This window comes from Erpetoichthys calabaricus, chromosome 10, assembly GCF_900747795.2.
Source record: "Erpetoichthys calabaricus chromosome 10, fErpCal1.3, whole genome shotgun sequence".
Lineage (NCBI taxonomy): Eukaryota > Metazoa > Chordata > Cladistia > Polypteriformes > Polypteridae > Erpetoichthys > Erpetoichthys calabaricus.
In genome coordinates this window covers 119,119,784-119,142,907 of record NC_041403.2, presented here as the reverse complement: position 1 = coordinate 119,142,907, position 23,124 = coordinate 119,119,784, and the positions used below count along the sequence as shown (strand labels likewise).

The window sequence follows — 23,124 nt, the reverse complement described above, 5'->3', positions numbered from 1 at the left end:
AGCAAGAATAAACTTTCAATGAGAAAAAGCACAATCTACCTTAATAAAAGGACAAGTGTTTCTCTCTGTGTGTCCGTCTTGTTGCTGTCTCTGTTATTCCAACAGATGAGAAATATGACTACTACTTTATGAAGCCTATACCAAATGGCATATAACAGAGACATCTGCATTACACGGCACACTGCAAAAGTTAACGCTGAGGTCTACGTTAATTACTTAGACTTCCACCAGTCTTAAGACGGGTAGCACAGCTAGTACAATATTAATCGCACTTTGATATGATGAAATTGCACATTTTTGGTACAGGTAGGGTGCAGGATGTCCAGAAGGTCTACAGAGCAGCATCAGATTGACACTACTCCTACTATTAGCTTTTTATCTTAATAATCTAATTAAAATCATACACGTTTTTCAAAGATTATTTATTTGCTAAAAGCATGACTAACCCAATCATGCATTGCTCCAGGAAAACAGGAACATATTTGAAGCACGGAATAATATGAATTCTACTACTCTCAAAACTTCCCAGTACATTAATGAGAAATTTTGGCATCTATACTTTCAAAAACAAAAAATACTGATTAGTTGGAAGAACCAAAAAAGGGAGAAAATTACCATGCAAGTCCAACAGGATTACCTTACTTTGTTATTAAACATTACTTAAAAGAGAGAATTATAAATATGACAATATAATTAGCATGTCTGACAACTGAAATGTTTATTTACAGTGGAAGAGTGTGCTTTAATAACATCACTGGCAAAATGAGTACGAACTGACATATTAGGGTGTAATTTAAAGGCATTTTTATTAATATACATATATAATAAGAAAATAGCAAACATGACTGAAAAATAATACAAAACAAAAATAAAATTAAACAAGCCCCCTTTCCTATAGTCTTAATAACTGAAGGACTCTGCTTATTGGTCCATGCAAGAGCACCACACTCCTTCTGTAACTTCCACTGGCAAAGAAGGGTTTTTCTTGCATTTAAATTGCAAGGGAATTTGAAGATATTCGTGTTGACCAAGTGATGTCCAATTGCAAAAATGGCTAATGCAGGCAGAATCTGATTAAAGAAAATACAAGGTTGAAAAATAGTGCCAACTACAAAAACATGCCTGTACTAAAAATTGTATGTGCAACATAACTATGGCTATTCTGACAAAAGTGCTATGCAAAGAAGAACTAACACCAACGATTACTGTTTTTTTTTTTTTAAGCAAGAATATACAAACACACAACATCAAATAACACAAAACACAGACCACTTTTTAAAGTTATTTGTTCAGGCTTTTAAATATGATTAAAAAAATATATGGCACAATTTTGCAATATTCCTAAAGCCTAATTCCTTAAGACCTCTGAAGACACTTCTCACCATTTTTTGTTCCTAGGCTTCAATTCCTCTGCAGCATTGCGCAAAAAGATATAATTTTTCTTCTGAGGGTTGTAAAATTCATGTCCCTGTGTGTTAAAGCATTTAAGTAAGTTATCTAAAATAGACTTTTATTAGGCAAACAAAACCAGTACAATTAAGTTAAAAAGCATTTGAGGCTGCCTTCGTCTGTATGAAATATATCAAAGAAACAAGTTGTTGTGTTGCTGTTGTGTAACAAATCTACAACCTAAAAACTACAGTCTTCTACATCAAGATATTGTGCATCTATCCAGTAGCATTCTGGAGGTGCTCAATTCTTATAAACTCCTTTTAAAAAGCCCGACTAAAAGTACTAACAATGTTCAACTACTCAAAAAATCATTTACTTTTTCTGTATTTGTAAGAAAACAAACTTTGAAAAATAAGCCCTAAACTTATTAAAGAGTATCATGTCTTAAAAACTAAAATATTCTACCATCTTGTAAAAGTGATAAATTTGCATATCTCTTTACCTTAGACCAGTCATAACTGGAGGAATACGCAAAGATGTTGCCATTGTGGTTAAAGCAGCAGGCTGTGATAGGCTGGTCCAGTTGTTCAGATGTCTTTAGTTTGGTACGAGCATCTTTATCCCAAAAGCTGAATCGTCCATCTGACCCCACAGTTGCAAGAGTACCATGGACTGGATGAAAGGCAATGGCGTTTACCTACACAAACATACATTAAGCTGTATTCACGTTGGTTGGTTCTTTTTATTGTGATGGCTCTTTCTAGAGTCTGAAACAGCTCCACCAGACTCAAATGGAGCAAAAATTCACATCATACTAACGTCTCTTACCAGAAACAGTTGTGTACACTTACAGCATAAATATCTTGTGGTGCAGAAGTGTTGGTTCCATTTGATCTGTGGCACTTAAATGTAAAATTATCCTTAGCCCTATATGGAAAAAATTCTAATTAATTTAAAATGATATTAGCATTGTTCAGAAATTGGAAAAAAAAAAAAAAAATCAAACCATAACAAACAGCTCTGTTCTGGAGAGGACTAAGTAAGCCTTTAAGACAGAGTAAACAATACAGGAAAACTATTTGTATTTATAATCCAAACACATGAAGTTCCTGAATTAAGTTTGGTTAAAATCAATGATGGAATATTTTATTTAATTTTATGTTTATTTAATTCTATCCCTGGATCATGTCTGTGAATTCAAAATAAATAGTAAATACAAACTTGGTTTCATTAAAAATTACAAGCATGCTAATTTCCCTGTTGGGATCAACAAAATATTATTTACATAATTTCCTAATCCTGACCTTCCTTCTTTCTTTCTTGAATGACAAGACTTACCTAAAGAATTTTCAGTTTTAAACTTGATTCATAAAGTATTCAGAACCCTTTTCACATTTTGCAGCCTTCTACTAAAATCATTTAAATTCTTTTTTGCTTTGCGCCCTCCCCCACCATAACTTATCATCTATGGGGGAGGAGTGAAAGCTTTAGGTTTGTCAAAATTTTGATCTCTGGTTTTCACCGGACCGTGACGTTTTAGGGTCCCCTGATACTGAAAACATCGATATCTGAATGATGGGTGTGTGTCTATCTGTATGTCACAGTTTCTTGAGGACGGTCTAGAGCTAAAAAAAGTTGGAAAGAAAAATACCAAACTCAAAACTTAGTCTGTTATGAGATGACCATGTGTTATGTTTTTGAGCCAAATCGTGCAAGAGAAAGAGGCACTCTAGAGGAACCATCAAATACCACAATTCTGCAATTAATTATGCAATTTTTCTCATCAACTGTTATTGTAATGATCTATTTTATGATTAGAAAGATCAGCATCAGACCAGTAAATTATTACTGAAATGTTATAGTTCGGGTAACGTGGTTCCTAGGGCACAAAGCCTACTGTTGCTCACATCCAAATTTTTTTCCCCACACGATGCAAAGGTCAATACTCAGAATGACAAAATAATATCAGGATAATTTATTAAAAATACAAAACTGAACTATCACATTCACTCAAGTAGTCCGACTCTTTGCTAAGACACTTGAAATTTAGCTCAGGTGCATTTCATTCCTTTGATCATCTGACCGGACATGATTAGGAAAGGCACACACCAGTGTAAAAGGCCCCCACAAATGACATTGTGTATCTGAGCAAAAACCAAGCCAGGAGGTTGAAGGAATTGCCTGCAGAAATTAAAGACAATACCGTTTCAAGGCTCAGAACTAGGGAAGGATACAAAAAATTCCTGTGGGGCTGATGATCATAACAGCACAATGACCTACATTATTCTTAAATGGAATATGTTTGGCACAAACCATGACTCTTCCAAGGTGGCCACCCAGCCAAACTCAGGCAGCTGTGGGAGGAGGGCAATGGTAAAGCGAGTAGACCAAGAACCCGATGATCACTCTGGCTGAGCTCTAGAGAACCTATGTGGAGATACAAGAAACCTCCAAAAGTACAACCATCACTGAAACATTCCACCTGTCAAGGATTTATGACAACAGACACCAAGCAGGTGCCCCTACTCAATAAAATACACAATGAAGCCCACATGGAATTTGCAAAAAGGCACCTAAAGGTTTCTCAGACTTATAAACAAGACTCTCTGTTCTGATGAAACTAAGAATATCATAATGTCTGGTGGAAACCGTGCACGGCTAATCTCCTGTGCAATACCATTCCAGTGGTGAAGAAAGATGATGGCAACATTATGCTGAAGGGGTTGTTTTTCAGTAGCAGTGACTGGGAGACAAAACAGAGTTGAGAATAGGCCAAGCACAGCAAGTACAGAGATATCCTTAATGTAAATTGCTGGTCCAGAGCACTCTGAATGTCAGACTGGGCCAAACGTTCACTTTTCAACAGGATAATGACTGCTAGCACAAAACAAAGATAAAATATGACTGGCTTAGGGACAACTCCGGGAATGTCTCCGTGCTGCCCAGCCAAAGTTCGGACCTGAACCCAATCAAACTTCTCTGGAGAGACCTGAAAGCAGCTGTCCATCAACTGTCTCAATACAACCTGCCAGAGCTTGAAATGATCTACAGAGAAAAATGGAAGAATATCCCCAAATTCTTGTGTGCAAAACTGGTTGTGTCATACCTAAGACGACTCCCGGCTGTAATCACTAACAAAGGTGCTTCAATTAAGGTCTAAGCAAAGGTTCTGAATACTTGTGTCAATGTAATATTTCAGTTTTTTATTTTTAAGAAATTTGCAGCCTTGTGACTGGCACTGTGTCCAGGGATTGTTTCTGCCTTTCATTCGATGCTTGTTGGGACAGGTGGCAGGGAAAGCAGGTCAAGAAAATGGAAGGATGAATGCATTTTTAAAAATTTCTAAAATCCTGTTTTTACTTTGACATTTTGGGATATATTAAGTATTGCTTGATGTAGTGCAAAATTAATTTAAATGATTTCAGCAAGATGTTGCAACAAAAAAAATATGAAAAATTCAAAATAACCTGCATAGTACTTTTTCCTGTTCAAAATTAAAACCTACGCTGTAAGAAAGTAATTATTTTCAAGGGTTTGAGTAATATGCCACTATTCACTAGTGTATGTACTAGCATATTTTAGTTATAGCTTTGAGGTAGTGATATAAAGTAGAAGCAAATTATTTTGACTAAGGATAAAAAGAAATTGAAAGGATATGAACTGGTAGGATTTTGTCTTCTTTTGTAAATGCAGAGTCCATTAAAAAAAAATGACCTACACATCTATGTCATAAAGCTGAAGTGCTTCAGACTTAACCTCCTTAGTGTTAGACCCAAATGTCACTCGTGCTGTAACAGTGCTAAAAGTGTTAGACCTGAGCATCACTCGGGCAACTGTATAGACGCATCTCATGTAAGCATTAGACCAAAGAATTACTAGGGCTATGAAAGTGCCAACACTGTTTGTGCCAAGTGTTGCTCAGGAAACAATATAGGCATGTCTTGCATAAGTGACAGGCCCAAGTGTTGCTCAGGAAATGGTGCAGAAACGTCTTCTCCTAGCCTCATAATGGCTTCTTGTAAGAAACGTTTTTCAAAAGCCAAGGTGTTGCACACTCTTGACAGTGATATGAGCAGTAATGATGAAGTTAATCTGTCTTCAGGCAGTGAAACTGAAATGGACAGTGAAATCAAAAGGGCTTCTGATGAATTAATCACACACGTGCATTGTGTTGTTCAAAAGCTGATCAGTCTGCAAAGAAAATCTGCAAGGAATCACGCTACTATTGTCCCTACTATTACGTTGGTTTGTGTGTTTCACCGTGCTTCAAGATATACCACAAAAACAACACATTTTGAAAGTAATTATGGTATTAGCATTATTATTATTATTTGTATCTTTATAGTTGCTACACATCTGACTTTGTACTTTTAGTGTTTTGCACGTTTTACAGTAAATAGATCAGATTTAATATGTAATTTTTCAAGCCAATACAATGATTTTTACATGATTCATTTAGAAAAAAATGTAACGCCAAGGAGGTTAAAAGGACAGCTTTTCTGATGGACCTGCAAAATGCTACAATACGGTTTCTTTCTTTTTCAGGGCATTAGATTGTGGCACATACAGTAATTCCAATTTACTTTGCCATCCCGAAAAAACCTGCGGTTAGATATCAAGTGCTGACAGTCCATGTAGAATTGAGATAAGAGACAGAAAATTCTCTTAACAGTTTGATAAATGCTTACAGAAATAATTAGGGTAACTCTGCTGGTAACGAGCCAATATAAAATAAAAGAATGTTAAATCAGAACAAACAATTTCATCTATAATTAAGAAAATTTGCATATTAGCATTTTAAGAGAATACTACATAATTATGTTTACTTTTATTAGCAAACACACTCACGGATTGGGTGGATTAATATAATGTATAGCAACTCTTCCTTCAATACTGCCCAATGCAAAGCCAGTGGGTTTGTTTTGTTTGTCCTTAAAGATGGCAACACAGCGGTGCTGAAATAGATGAAACAAAAAAAATAGTTAAACGGGGTTTTATTTATCTTACATAATTTATTTAAAGATACACAAAAATATATAAACAAATTTTATAGGGTACCCCATTAGGGAATGGAACACTTGGTGTCCATTTGATATGACATGCACAACTTGAGGTCCTTTTGATAATTTTTCTGAAGACACTCTTTATCATAAGGGTGTACTTTCTTGCATAAAATCTGGTCAGAAAATGGTCTAAAAATGAGTTTTTTTTTTCAGGTATAAACTAAAAGAAATAGAGTGATACTCCAAGAAGCTTCACACCTTGAGTAACTAGATATCAAGATGCATTAAACGATTTATCTTATATGGGCATTTTCTCACATTGGTTAAGTGAGAAATCATCAAGCAAAAAAAAAAAAAAAAAAAACCCCTGAAGTGATTTCAAAGCATTTGTTAAGTAATTCTTATGAACCCAATAATTATCCTCACTGTGTGTGAACTCTTAATTACAGTTGCAGTTTTGCCACTTTGGGAACCTTGAAAAGCCTCTTGAATTTAAGAACTGGTGACAAAGACCCCAAAACTAATTTACATTTTCAGGTTGTATTATTTAATTTGTCAGTGTCTAAATACTAAGGTGTTAGGAAGATATTTGTGCATAAAGTAAATCACTCAAATAAACACAAAGTCTCTTGTGTTTACATGTTCTGAAGAGAGAGAGTGAGAGAATGAATATCTCCATAAATTAATTATGCAGCAGATTTCTTAAAGTACAATTACAAATTCTAAAAATAAAGCATCTTATAAATGTATCTTTAAAGTGTTTGTGCATACAGTGAAACCATCTGTTTATCTCCAGGAACTCTGCTTGCTTTGATGCAAAATTTTAATATGTACATTTGAAAAACCTTACATGTATGCATGGAAAAAGTGTTAAAATATTTTACAGAACCTCAAACACAGACCATACACAACATTAAAACCATCTACCCAATATTGTGTAGCCCCCCCTGATGCTACCACAACAGCTTCGAATAATTGAGGCATGGCTGCCCCAAAACCTTGTGAATCCTCCATTTTATATAAAGACACTGTTGAATATTAAGGCAATGTAGCTTAGAAATAAAAAATATTTACTGCTACAGAAAGGAAAATTGCCCATCAGTAACTTTCACAGAGTTAATATGAACACAAATGTTATCTATTCAATTGTTTTTTAAATTTGTGTTTCAAGACTACCATGAAAAACTGTACCCAAAAACAACCAAATATTTAATAGAACTGTCAAACACCTTATATTAATGTGCTGTAGAACATCCGAAGGCTTGTAAGCATTATTTTTTGGAAGAAAAAGACTTGTAATTACCTGATGCTTCAGTGGAGATTCAATTCTACGAAACTCAGAGGGCTGGTTTTCCAACTGGTAGACAATGAGGCCCCGTTCAGCTGTTGCAACCACTGCCATGGGATAAACCTACAACATAGTGCCTCAGATGTTACTGAACATTGTTTGTGTACCAGCAGACTTGTGTTTTATGTCATCATTACTCTAAATTGACATTGGACAAAATTCCTCCATGTAGCATTTACTCTGTGCTTTATCAAGCCCTTATAGACTACAGTGGGTCCGAAATGTTTTAGCAATTTAAAAAAGTATAAAGATGACATGCAGAAAAAGTTTTAAACAAACAAACAAACAAAAAGGTACAGTACTGTGCAAAAGTTTTAGGCAGTTGTGAAAAAATGCTGTAAACAAAGAATGCTTTCATAAATGGAAGTGTTAATCATTTACTTTCATCAAATCAACAAAATGCAGTGAATGAACAAAAGAGAAATCTAAATCAAATCAATATTTGGTGTGACCACCCTTTGCCTTTAAAACAGCATCAATTCTTCTAGGTACACTTACACACAGTTTTTGAAGGAACTCGACTGGTAGGTTGTTCCAAACATCTTGGAGAACTAACCACAGATTTTCTGTGGCTGTAGGCTTCCTCACATCCTTCTGTCTTTTCATGTAATCCCAGACACACTTGATGATGTTGAGATCAGAGCTCTGTGGGGGCCATACCATCACTTCCAGGACTTCTCGTTCTTCTTTACGCTGAAGATAGTTCTTAATGACTTTGGCTGTATGTTTGGGGTCGTTGTCCTGCTGCAGAATAAATTTGGGGCCAATCATACGCCTCCCTGATGGTATTGCATGATGGATAAGTATCTGCCTGTATTTCTCAGCATTGAGAACACCATTAATCCTGACCAAATCTCCAACTCCATTTGCAGAAATGCAGCCCCAAACGTTCAAGGAACCTCCACCATGCTTCACTGTTGCCTGTACCGCTCTCCAGCCCTTCGACGAACAAACTGCCTTCTGCTACAGCCAAATATTTCAAATTTTGACTTATCAGTCCAGAGCACCTGCTGCCATTTTTCTGCACCCCAGTTCCTATGTTTTCGTGCATACTTGAGTCGCTTGGCCTTGTTTCCACGTCAGAGGTATGGCTTTTTGGCTGCAACTCTTCCATGAAGACCACTTCTGGCCAGACTTCTCCAGACAGTAGATGGGTGTACCTGGGTCCCACTGGTTTCTGCCAGTTCTGAGCTGATGGCACTGCTGGACATCTTCCGATTTTGAAGGGTAATAAGCTTGATGTGTCTTTCATCTGCTGCACTAAGTTTCCTTGGCCAGCCACTGCGTCTACGATCCTCAACTTTGCCCGTTTCTTTGTGCTTCTTCAAAAGAGCTTGAACAGCACATCTTGAAACCCCAGTCTGCTTTGAAATTTTTGTCTGGGAGAGACCTTGCTGATGCAGTAGAACTACCTTGCGTCTTGTTGCTGTGCCCAATCTTGCCATGACATGAAACTGTCTTCCACAACCTCACCTTGGCAGCAGAGTTTGGCTGTTCCTCACCCAGTTTTAAGCCTCCTACACAGCTGTTTCCGTTTCAGTTAATGACTGTGTTTCAACCTACGTGTGACATTGATGATCATTAGCACCCATTTGGTATAATTGGTTGATCAAACACCTGACTAGAATCCTACAAAATCCCTGACTTTGTGCAAGTGTACCTATAAGAATTGATGCTGGTTTGAAGGCAAAAGGTAGTGACACCAAATATTGATTTGATTTAGATTTTTCTTTTGTTCGCTCACTTTGCATTTTATAAATTGATAACAATAAGCAATCATTATTTATATTTCTGAAAGCATTCTTTGTTTACAGCATTTTTTCACACCTGCCTAAAACTTTTGCACAGTAGTATACATTGCTTAAATTTATACTTAATAATTGAGTAAACAAATAAATATTTGAGTATGCTCTGGAATGCCCGTCACCTCCATGGCTTGCTCTTTTTTGCAACTTTGAAAAAAGTGTGTAAGAAACTGGATGAATAACTTACACTTAACAGTCAGTCAGTCATCCTCCAACCTGCTATATCCTAACACAGGGTCATGGGGTCTGCTGGAGCCAATCCCAGCCAACACAGGACACAAGGCAGAAACAAAACCCTGGGCAGGGCGCGCGTGCGCGCGCACACACACACACACACACACACACACACAAAGCACACAACAGGGACAATTTAGGATCGCCAATGTACCTACCCTGCATGACTTTGGACCGTGGGAGGAAACCGGAGCACCTGGAGGAAACCCATGCAGACATGGGGAGAACATGCAAACCCAGGACTCCTTACTGTGCGGCAGCAGTGCTACCACTGCGCCACCGTGCCACTTACACTTAACAGAATGTCTGATATTTGAATATATAACAGATCTGAAGTTAAATTATTTTCACAAATTTGCCAAAGAAATTTTTAGTCTCAATTAGGTACTTTTTACAGGCATGAGGAAATATCCTAATGCTTTTAATCAATGATTTAAAAAAACGCTGTTGTTTTCTTTTTAGTTTTAATTGTTTTTTCCAGTAGTTCAGTAGTGAAAATTTTACACACCTCAGTAGGTGGTTTATGTTTTGCATTCCTTTGTCATAATGTCACAAAACACCTGGCGACTTGTACAGGGCACACTCTACCTCAAAACAAAAAGCTGTACTTATTTACTTGAATGTGGTTGTAATTGCAAGTAAACTATTTTTTTTTTATTATTTATTTACTTCCAAAAATAAATCATGGTTTAGAATATTTTAAAAACAAAGAATTCAAAAATAAATGACGGGTTGATTAAATCATTTGAAATGTTGAGTACTCTTTGTTAATCATATAACACTGCCATCTAGAGGCCAAAACTGTAACCAAAACTAATAGTACCTGTAAGCATTAAAGCAAGAAGCATCACAAACAACTGACTACAGTACACCTTCAGTAAACAGAAATACAAGATGAATGCAAGAAACTAATTACATAATACAATTAAATATTTTTTCTTGTATAACACATATCTAATATGTTTTGATTGTTAAACAGCTACAGTATATACATTTTATTTCTTGCTCAATTCTTACTCTTTATAATTTTGCCTTAAATATTTGCTTCTGGAAAAGCATCGAAAATTATGCTAAAAATTCAACAGATTTTATTTCCTGTGTTTAAAAAAAAACAAAACACTTTGACTTATTTGGACAAGGTAAAAGAGTAGCATTACTAATGTTTCTGTAAGAACAACGGAAAGACATTGTGCCAGAAAATGATATGCACAAGAAAGAACGCAGAAGGTCTTGTGCGGCCCATCACTATTACTTCCAAAGTTGATAAGCAACACAACTATAAAGGGAGTACAGTAATCCCTCCTCCATCGCGGGGGTTGCGTTCCAGAGCCACCCGCGAAATAAGAAAATCCGCGAAGTAGAAACCATATGTTTATATGGTTATTTTTATATTGTCATGCTTGGGTCACAGATTTGCGCAGAAACACAGGAGGTTGTAGAGAGACAGGAACGTTATTCAAACACTGCAAACAAACATTTGTCTCTTTTTCAAAAGTTTAAACTGTGCTCCATGACAAGACAGAGATGACAGTTCTGTCTCACAATTAAAAGAATGCAAACATATCTTCCTCTTCAAAGGAGTGCGTGTCAGGAGCACAGAATGTCACATAGATAGAGAAAACAATCTCTAGCAAACAAATCAATAGGGCTGTTTGGCTTTTAAGTATGCGAAGCACCGCGGCACAAAGCTGTTGAAGGCGGCAGCTCACACCCCCTCCGTCAGGAGCAGGGAGAGAGAGAGAGAGAGAGAGAGAGTTTGTTTTTCAGTCAAAAATCAATACGTGCCCTTCGAGCTTTTAAGTACGCGAAGCACTGTGCAGCATGTCGTTTCAGGAAGCAGCTGCACAAAAGATAGCAACGTGAAGATAATCTTTCAGCATTTTTAGACGAGCGTCCGTATCGTCTAGGTGTGCGAACAGCCCCCCTGCTCAATCCCCATACGTCAGGATCACAGATAGTCAGCGCAAGAGAGAGAGAAAAGTAAGCAATCTAGCTTCTCAGCCATCTGCCAATAGCGTCCCTTGTATGAAATCAACTGGGCAAACCAACTGAGGAAGCATGTACCACAAATTAAAAGACCCATTGTCCGCAGAAATCCGCGAACCAGCAAAAAATCCGCGATATATATTTAAATATGCTTACATATAAAATCCGCGATGGAGTGAAGCCGCGAAAGGCGAAGCGCGATATAGCGAGGGATCACTGTAATCTATGAAAAACTTCTGCAAAAATGGAGGCACTGTTTATTTTCCTTCAGGTAAAGAAAACAGGCTCTTTTTTCTTTCTCTCCTAGTTTATTGGCTGCAGTATGATGTGTGGATATATTGTTACAACAGAAAAATGCATTATCCCATAATATAATGCATTGTAAATGCCAAACAATAGAAATTATGCACCCCATAAGGAATTCGAAAAAAGTGCAACAACACAAAAAATTGAAAAAGAGCGAAAACACAAGGTCTTAAAATGTTTTAGTTGACACACAACAAAGATGGCATTGAACAGACTTTTTACCAGCAGTTAAAACTATATGAATGAAAATGGTAAACAGTGATGGGTTTAACAGTTACATTTTTTTTTTTTTTGCCGAAAGTTTGACGGCATGGGGGAATCAATCTAAATAAAAAGATTGATAAATAAATAGCTGGGTGACACAGTAAGGCAGAGGTTACCGCTTTTGCCTCACAGATCCAATGTTCTGCATTTGAACCCCTTGACCAGTCCTTGTCATTGGTGTTTTCCTCCGGGTACTCCCATCTTCACTCCATATTCCAAAATACTTGGAAGGTAAGATTAATTGTGCCTTGTGAAGAACTGGCAGCCTGCCCAAGGCTTTATCTTGCCTTGTGCCTAGTGTTGCTAGGATGGGCTCTGGTGGTTCACAATCCTGAACGAGATTACGTTGGGAGCTTGCACTAATACAGTGCATTGACGCACTAATCCCAAGACAAGCCACCCGGATTGGGTGTCGAGTGCAGCCGTGCAATGGGTGACACCTCAGCACCACATTGGAACAGTGTGAGGTGTTTTTTTTTTACAGTGGCTGGAGAACCAATCCTGCCATCAACCCACAGGTTTTCCCTGCAAGTTGGAGGACCTGCTTGCAGGGCTGGATGCAGATTAACGTCATACCCAGGACGAAGCAATTGCAGGTTAAGGGCCTTGCTCAAGGGCCAAACGGATTTGAGTCACTTAAGCAGATGTAAGAATTCATGTATGCATATAAATAATAAATACAACACAATTCAGACACTTCACATATTGCCTCTAAATAGAAAATGCAGCGGCAACATTATTTTAGGAGTAAAACCCAAAAATCTGGGTTAATAAAATCATAAACGGAGAAAAGCGCTATATAAATGTAATGAATTATTATTATTATTATTAAACAAATATCTATATAATATCAGAGGCTATAACCCTTTCAGGAAAATAAAAACATATAAAGTAGAAAATGTAAGGGTAATGGTGCAATACTTAGGTAAAGGATAATATGGAAAGGGTAAAGATCATATAGGGAAGAGAAATAAACCACTATGGGTAAGGAAAAACAAAGTTTAATGCCTGTAAGTTTAATATATGTGTTCTTCAAGAAATTATATGCCTAGAACTCATTTTGGTAAACTTTTCGCGCAATGAGGGTCTAAATTATGCCAGATTACCAACCCAAGTATTCAAACAGCCCACCCTAATCTTCCTTTTTATTAAGTAGAGTTTTAACTTTCTTCAACACCAAAACAAATAAAACAAGTACTCAATATGGAGAGAACATAAATTCTTCTTTTTAAATTTGTTTAGTATGTCATAATATGCACAGCATGGTGGAGTAGTGGCAGTCCTGCTGACTCGCAAAAAGGAGATCAGGGTTGAAGTGCTAGGTGCTCCCTGTATAAAATTTGAATGTTCTCCCTTCAAGTTTCCTCTTACAGTCCACAAACACACAGGTTAGGTGGCTTGGCAATGCTAAATTGGCTCATGACATATGTTTGTGTGTAGGTGTGTGTATATTCTGTGATAGGCTGGCACACATCTGTGTCCAGAGATTACTCCTGCCTTGTGCACAATGCTTGCTGGGATAGGTTCCAGCTTCCCTATCACATAGCACTGGATAGGCAGGTTTATGAAAATGGATGGATGTTATAAAAACACCCATATAGCCTGATTCAGCAGCCTAACTTGTTTCTGGAAAATGATTTCCATGATTCCTTATGCAGAAAATTCTACATCATTCTGGATCAAATTCAAGTTTACTCAGAAATTACCCTAAACTACACTACCAAAAAAAATTAATTCTGCGCTTGCTAAACAGCACAGTTATCATGTAATAAACCAAACTTAATGTATAAAATATACTATGATGCAAGTGATAGGTTACAATATGTTGGTGTCAGTGATTAAACAGATAAAAGGCATAAACCATGAAACAACACAGCAAGAAATCAGTAAAATAAGTAATCATTAAACAACACACCTAAAATTATCACAATGCTGTGTTATCTGAAGCAGAAAGTGGTGGTGTGAGGAAGTAAGAAATGAGTTGTTGAAAGATGACAGTCATGAAGGTGTACAATCAACATAAACTGAAGATGGTGGAGTGTTTGTCTGTACAGTATAGTTTTTTACCCTCTGCTAGGCAAATGAAATATATTATTGAAAGAAAAATAAGGTTCAAGAACAAGGAAATAATATAAAAGAAACCTCTTTTATATATAACCACTGGACAAGCTGAAGCAAAATAGTATATTTGCCCAAATATTGGCCTTTTGAAAAAAATATGGCTCCAATAATACACACTGTACTCAAAGATCCTGAAAAAAGGTGAAATGTTTTTATGGTTCAAAAGATAATAGAAATACTGGCTTGGGATTCTACACAAGAGTGCCAGTAACAAACTCCACTGGGGGGAAAACACTACTAGCATGTGAATGGAAGGCAGGGGTATAAAAGAAAATAGTAATCATAATATTTTGTACTCCAAATTACAACTACATGTGTTTTGAATTGTTTCAGAATTTATTAAAAGATACATATATGCGCATTGGGAAATGACTAAGTCTGGATACACTAATGATACTGTGCTCCCTTAGTGAAAACTTCACTTCCCTATCTTAAAGAAATGCATATTAGCTTAAATTCATTCAATGCAAACTGTCGCCAAATAAAATATTGAACTGCAATACTTTAGAAGAAATTCTTTATGCATTTTAGGACAACACTGGTGTCACACCAGTAGTAGCCAGAAATTTTCATGTTATTGTATACTTACAACATCAGCACAGTAGCATCGCTCAGGTAACTGTAATGACATCATTGGTGTCGGAGAACGTGTATCCCAAAACTAGGACGACAGGAAAAAATTGGATGAAGTCAGAGACTAAGTTTATATAGTTAAGGATTTCAGCATATAATTGTAATATTTTAGAATGCGCTGAGCAGGCTCCTGTCAATCATGGAGAATCCACTGCATCCACTGAACAGTATCATCTCCAGACAGAGGAGCAGCTTCAGCAACAGACTGCTGTCATTGTCCTGCTCCACTGACCGACTGAGGAGATCGTCCTCCCCCACACTATGCGACTCTTCAATTCCACCTGGGGGGGGTTTAAACGTTAACACTATACAAGATTATTGTCTATTATACCTGCCTTGTACTCTCTACCTTGCATTTTTTTTTTAACTTGCTGTTTTTATCACTCTTTAATTAATATTGTTTTTATCAGTATGCTGCTGCTGGAGTATGTAAATTTCCCCTTGGGGATTAATAAAGTATCCATCTATCTATCTATCTCTCTATCTATGGGAAAGGTAGCTGATTTGCCTATGTTAGAAAAACTGTGACTTTGCCTGCCATAGATATGCCCCATAGATTGCTTTCTCCAGAAATACTGTTACATGAGTTTTTCTTTTACCTTTTGTTATAAAATGGCCATATCTGTATTACATTAATTAATGCTTTACTATTTATTTACCATGATACAGTGAATATAAAATGTCTCCACACCCCTATCACAATGGCGGTATTTTTTGATGTAAAAAAATGAAACCAAACATAAATCATGTCAGAACTTTTTTCCACGTTTATTGTGAAATTGCAACTAATACAAAGAAGGTGAAAATAAATCCGAAAACATATTTGGTGGGTTTGGATCAAAAACTAACAAAACTCTGGTTGAACAAGTCTGCACACCCCAAACTACTATTTTCTTGAAACACCTTTTGATTTTATTACAGCACTCAGTCTATCTAGGGAAAAGTCTTAACAGTTTGGCACATCTAGATTTGGCAATATTTTACATCTTCCTTATAAAAATGTTTTACATATGTCAAAACGGGGGGGGGGGGGGGGGGGGGGGGGCATCCCCTATGTATTTCTGATTACCCCCAAGAGTCTTTCAATTGGATTCAGTTCTGGCATCTGGCTGGTCGATTCAAGAACGTCCATCTCTTTTTAGTGCCGCCATTTCTTTGTTAATTTGGGTGTATGCTTTGGGCTATTGTTATCTTGAAAGGGGAGACTCCTTAAGCAACCAGGTTTTGGTACCTTTTTATTGTTATTTTTTTCCCTAAACAGTTTCTGAATTGTTTTCACCTTCTTTCTATAGGCTGCCATTTTCATAAAAATGGTAGAAAAAAAATCTGATATGATTTATCTTGGCTAATTTTTTTTTTACACCACTAGACACTTGCCATTTTGGGGTGTGTAAAGTTTTAATTGTGTGAATGTACTACATGTAAATTCTGAAAGGTACTTTAATGTTAACATATCTTTGTCTATATGTCCAAGTAATCTGATTTTTAAAAAACATAAATATAATAAAAAAAAACAACTGAGTTAATGATGCAAAGAACCAGATTAGGAAAAGATCCTTTTAAAAGAAAGTGCCTAAAGAGTACATACCAAGTTCAATAAAAATAACAGTAACTTGGATATTCAGTATGAAAAGATTACCACTATGATACTTGCTTAATTCCAAGTGTACAACAACCAAATACCTAATATCACAGGCCTTTCAGATGTGACCCATAACTATACTTATGCAGCCCCCTACCCCTAAAATATTTTTTTTTACTCCCACCTTTAAAGTTTTGTCCCAGCTTCCCGTCATCACACAACTATAGTTGGGTGCTTTTATCCAGTGTACAGTTCTAATTGGGGCATCATGCTACAAAAGGGAAAAAAAAAACAAAAAAAACAAATGGGTAAACATCACTGGACTTACAGTAATAAAGCTTGACGTAGCTTAAGAGACAGTTTATCTTTTACCTGTGCAATCTGTGCCGCTTGATTGCTATTGAGGTCCCACATTTTTGCAGTTTTGTCACATGAGGCAGTAAAGACTTTACTTCCATCCTGTCATCCAAGGATGAAAAAAGGAGTTAGAAAGCAGGCCACTGTTATTTTTCCTGAGCTAAAATGCTTAAAAAAAAAAAACAAAAAAAAAACACATAACCATACATCACTCCAGCAGACATCAAGCACGGGACCACTGTGCATCTGCTGTGCTTTAGGAACAGTCTGTCCATTATCCTGGACCTCCCAACAGCGGACCTGCAAAAGAATTAGAATTTATAATTAAAATAAAATAATGCAAAGGGTTAGGCGCAACACAAAGACAGTGATACTTGTCTATGGAAAGAAGAATACTGACTATAGAACCACGAAACCAGGACTGGGCTGTGCATTATTAAATGTTGCTATATCATAAATGGTCAATTTATTATATGATTTTGTAAATAAAACATGCATACAACATAAATAACAAAAACACAAAAAGAAATAATATAACAATACTCTCTTACTAGGAAAAAAACAACAAAGGATTATGGTGCTTAAATTCAATAAGAATGCTTCAGTCAATGAGAATGAAGACAGGAGGACATGCTGGAAAGAATATCTGGTAGGTATATCTGGATTACAGAAAATTGTGCCAAAGTCAGATAAACAAAGAGTTTAGACTATAAAAACAAAAAAATAATTACTATATAGTTATTGCTAACGAGACAATTAAAATATTTGATTACTGTCATTATTGTATTTTTGCCTAGTCCTAGGTCCTCTTTGCTCTTCCAGAAAATATAGCCATTCTTAGATTAGTGTAATGTGTACAGTACAGGATCGTACAGGTCGTCCCACGTCAGCTTCAAACTCTTTGGATAATTTACATGGTGCTTTTTCAAACATTCACACCAATCGTAGACCACTGCTTTGATTAAATTTCCTACTCCCACCACATTCAGGGAGGTTTAGGACAGTTCCTTGAGCTGAAAACTTTCTAGTAATATGGTGAACTGTGGAAAGACGAAGGCCAAAATCTTTGGAGATGACCTTATACTTTTTTATGATTAAAGCTAATATTTTTTCTGATGGTCTTTGGAAGATCTCTTCTCTTCACCATTGTCAATACGAAACAGGTAATGAAATCGACCTTTAAGAATTAAAACTATCATTCCTTGTGACAAATTCATGTCATCATTTCATATGAGTACTGGCAATTTATTGCAGGTGAAGTTTAATTTTACTGCAATGAGAATCTAGTTATTTCAATTAAATTGATCTGAATTATTCAAAATGATACCAATAATTGTATCCTGTTAACTTTCAGTTTTTATGCTATTTCTTCACAATAAATTTTAAATTTGTTTTTTGTTTTATAATATGCTGCTCTGTAACACAAATTTGTGTTTCACTTTCCACTTTTTTAGGGAGATACTGTAAATGATAAACCTAAAACACAGGTGGTGTTAATAATATAAACCACAACTGTAAGATTCAGTTTAAAGGTCCTGCTGAAATACTCAACTTGTGCAATTTCTCTAAGCAAATTTAAATTAATAACACAACAAGAAGTTCTACTGTGCATGTCCGAAATCAACAACCTGTCCATTAAACCATTTACAATGTTTACACAACAAATATATTTTAATTAATCAAAATTTTGAAAACATTTAAATGTATATTAAAATTTAAATACACAAAATCAATTTAAAAAATTAAATTTATTTTAGGCTTAACTATGCCAACATGAGGGATTTTTTTTTTATATCTATTTTCACATCACTCCCAAGAAGAGTTTGTGTTTTGGTTAAATAGCTACTATTGTCATCAGTGAAATTGGCAGATTTTTGTTCAATGAGGTGTGAACTGCTCTGCAAAGCCTCCACTGGTTTACTTTCACTCTGTTTCAACTTGAGGAGCCAATAGCTACAAGGTTCAGTAAACTCTCCAGAGTATTGGAAAAGTGATGCTTGAAAACTGATATATACTTCAAATAAAGGTGAAGTTCAGAAAAGAACACATTCCATGCTATAGGTCTATTTGTTGAGCAAGAATTTTGTGTAAAATCCGTGCAGAACAGCTTATAATTGGTCAAACACATTGTACACAATCATAAACAAGAAATAATTGCTTCTCAATAAGGACTACATTCTGAGATTTCATTCTTACCATGTCACCACGTTTGTGCTTTTGAAAATAAATTATTATTCATCATGAAGAGTATGCTGAATTTAATTTCTTTATTTTTTATTAAAACAAGAACAAATTAAAGTGCCAACTGACAGACTGCATCATGTGTCAGCATATTTTCCACAAACAAGAAATGTGAGCTTGTTTTTTTGCATTTCTTGTTTAACATAAATTTCAGTATGTCCAAAATAACAACATAAAGTAATCTCTATTGTTAAAGCATTTTACTATACCTTTTCCATTTTTTAAACACTTTGGGAAACAGGGTTAATTAAAAAGAAAGTGTGCATTAAAGAATGAATGAGAGCCTGCTTTTTTAACACTTGGCAATATCCATTTTCTATGTGGACTGTATCTAGGTATAATTTAGTTGAAATACATACACACCTTAAAATTTACTTTAAGTGTTTTGACTGCCTCCAAAGCGATAGATTGCATTGAGAGGACATCGCTATCTGCACGCAATTCTCTACTATTAATGTGCTTGGACACATGACCTTTTGTGTCTTGCCCTCCTTGTGCAGGGTGTCAATGGTCGTCTTTTGGACAACTGTCAAGTCAGCAGTCTTCCCCATGATTGTGTAGCCTACAGAACTAGACTGAGAGACCATTTAAAGGCTTTTGCAGGTGTTTTGAGTTAATTGGCTGATTAGAGTGTGGCACCAGGTGTCTTCAATATTGAACCTTTTCACAATATTCTAATTTTCCGAGATACTGAATTTGGGACTTTCATTAGTTGTCAGTTATAATCATCACCATAAAAAGAAATAAACATTTGAAATACATCAGTCTGTGTGTAATGAATGAATCTAATATACAAGTTTCACTTTTTGAATGGAATTACTGAAATAAATCAACTTTGTCATGATATTCTAATTTTATGACCAGCACCTGTATAATATTTACAAATAAAGAATAATTAATGAATAGGTGCATACATTCTATCAAAACCAACAAGAATGCTCTCTGCCACAACAGGGACACAGTCTAAGAACATGTTATTGGGGTAAGTTCAAAACTAGTTTTAAGGAAAGCATTTGTCAGTACTGTCCACAAGCAGAAAATAAATTAATTAAACAGAAGGGCCTAGACAGGGACAGAGTAAAAGTGAGATTCTTGGATAACACGCTTTAAAAATGTACCAACTACATGGCTTCATAGGATTAATACAGATGTAGAAAATGTCATTTCTAGTATGAAAGCAGATTTTATGTGCTGTTTGCATTCCTAAAATGGATTTTATGACAAAAGCAATATTCACTTCTATGTCTACATTGTTTAAATATTCAGCTACTGTTTAATATGTTTATGTGGCTATAATAAAATTCACTGCAATTCAAAAAGAGTACTTACATCATTAGCCCAAGATCCTCCGATAAGAAAATTCCCTGGCAGAGATGGGAGGACTAAATGCTAAACAGCTAATACTGTCATCAGGTGGTGAAGGTTACTTCAATGTCCTGAAAACAACACATTTTTTAATTAAAAAGTATACAAATCTTCCTACTAACTCTACAAAATGCTGTAAAACTATTGATATTTCCTGTATTAAAGCATCATGCTGCTCTTTCATAAATATTGTGAAAAGCTACAGTGAAAACTTTTCTTGTTCTACTTGACAAACTTATTAAAAAGCAAACCCTTCATGGATTGTGATTGTCCGTTGTTGTGCTGCCAAACATGCTGGCTCCAGCTGAACCAAACCCAGAACTTGATCCAAACATACTCATACCTCTGTAAATACAAAACATCAAAGAATTGTTAGCCTTAAATACAAAGATACCTAAAGAGAAAACAATGTTCTACTTGTGTAAGCCCAAAGGTACTAACAAAGCAATTTTTTAACCTGGGTGAGCAGGCATTTGTACCATGGGTATATAAAAAACACATGAATAAAAGTTGAAATATGACTACTATGGGGTTTAAAGCTTTCAGCCAAGCAGCCCCTTGCCTCTGGAATTCTCTCCCACAAGACATTCATAATATTGACTCTCTTCCTAGCTTTATATCTCATCTTAAAACACTCTTTTTAAGCTGACTTATTCTGTCTGAAAATTATGGCTGATAAATTTAAATTCAGTTTTATTATTGTATTTATTCTGGTTTTACTGTACTGTAATATTTTATTAATTTCATATTGTGACTTATTAATGCACTCTGTAAGGTGCCCTTGTTTGCCTTGAAGGGTACTTATTAATAAAATTATTATTATTATTTTGAATATGTGAAAAACATTATCATTACCCACCACATATTTACTTACCTACAGAAAAACGAATGAATTCAAACCCAATTTATATATATAACATCCAATCTAATAATGGTGAGCTTACTTCTCTTTTTCATATCAACACTTTAAGTATTTGTAACGTTTATCATCTTCACTGGTCCTACGATTTCAAATCATACATAACCGTCACTTTGCAAGAAACATAACCTAACTTTTATTCACAAGCTACTCCAGCAATCTCATAGTGATGCCTATCATTTGGGGGCAATTCTCTAATCAACTTTACAGGATGAATGAATCTTAAAACTGTTCAAAAGAAAACAGAATTGTCTGATTAAATTTCCAATAATAAAGTGCTAAATACAATTATGCACGCCTTAATGTATTCTTTGTACATTTTGTACATTGGCATGGACACGGAGCTGGGAATGATTACTGTACAAATACTCCCTCGTGAGCAAACAAAGCCGCTGTATGACAAAATAGTACATGGTTTAGTAATTGCCATTAATGTACAGTTAATAGGCCGTTGGGGATCATGCTGAAAGAGGTACCCTATGAAAACTTAACTCAATAGTCCTGATGGTACTATACGTCTTTTTTTTTTTTTTGATTTACCAGGCATCAAGTCAGCTAACCCACAGTAACAGGAGAACAATTTTAGTTTTGTACCATTATACATTATATATATATATATATATATATATATATATATATATATATATATATATAGCAACGGTTAATTATTATCCGTATTATTTCTTTTGCTGCACGTATGACAGCTAGTTCGATTACATTTACTATCTATCGTCACCACATGCAAGGTGCAAACAATTTTGTAGACAAATGTGTGAGGAATTATATTGTCATTACATAGTTAAGAAACGGTGACGCCGATACAATACAGCAGTTAATATAAGCAGTTCTAAATAAATACGCACCTTTTCTTATTAATGCATTAAAAAAGACTAAGATTCTTAATCTAAAGTCTGTGTTGTGTGACAGCAGGAAGTGGGTTAACTAGTACTAGAAATTAAAATGCCAATAACTTTAACGCGAAAGTGAAAGGCAACTATGAAGAGCTATTTATATCAGTTAAATTGTCTAGAAATCCAGATATTTCTGAAAGTAATGTTTACAAGGCTGTGAATGTGCACCTCCGATGGGTAGTGTCCTTTTATTCTGCAAATACATGTCATTTTGGTTCGCCAAAAGTGGAGCCCTCTGATAACTAACTTCATTGTGACAAATGCAATGAATTGGTTCCTAGAAGCATTAAGCAAAACTAAATGACACAAACCGTAATTCAGTTTCCAAAAATCTATAGTTCAATTAAGACATTCACGACTACTCACATTTTTAAGTTGTTCGACACTTATCCGAATCTGAAACAAAAATGTGGTATAGCGCCCAATTTCCTCCCTAGTTAGCGCATCGAATCGCGCGCACTGATGACGTCAACGACCGCTTTGTACGGGCAGATGAAAGGCTCAAAAGACGTGAAACCTGTGAATTTCTTATTTTCGAATTGGCTTCCGAACTATTTTTTTTTTATTTCAAGAAGGACCCAGTCTAAATTGTATTGTTAAGTAAAGTTTTCCATGCCTCGCTTGTAAATGGTGGTCTTTCTACAGTTTGTGGTAAGT

At 35.7% G+C, this 23,124-nt stretch overlaps 1 protein-coding gene across 1 annotated transcript; it reads right to left on the bottom strand.

Annotated features, from left to right (window-relative positions):
* Positions 1-787: 787 nt before the first annotated feature.
* Positions 788-22,950, bottom strand: rae1 (ribonucleic acid export 1). The gene is given in 15 exon segments (XM_028811819.2): positions 788-1,070; positions 1,383-1,468; positions 1,895-2,089; positions 2,244-2,319; positions 6,241-6,347; positions 7,699-7,806; positions 15,049-15,120; positions 16,859-16,945; positions 17,047-17,133; positions 17,239-17,331; positions 20,602-20,649; positions 20,651-20,692; positions 20,694-20,708; positions 20,889-20,982; positions 22,834-22,950. Coding segments are annotated over 14 exon segments (1,107 nt in total). The 5' UTR covers positions 20,979-20,982; positions 22,834-22,950; the 3' UTR covers positions 788-1,069.
* Positions 22,951-23,124: the final 174 nt, after the last annotated feature.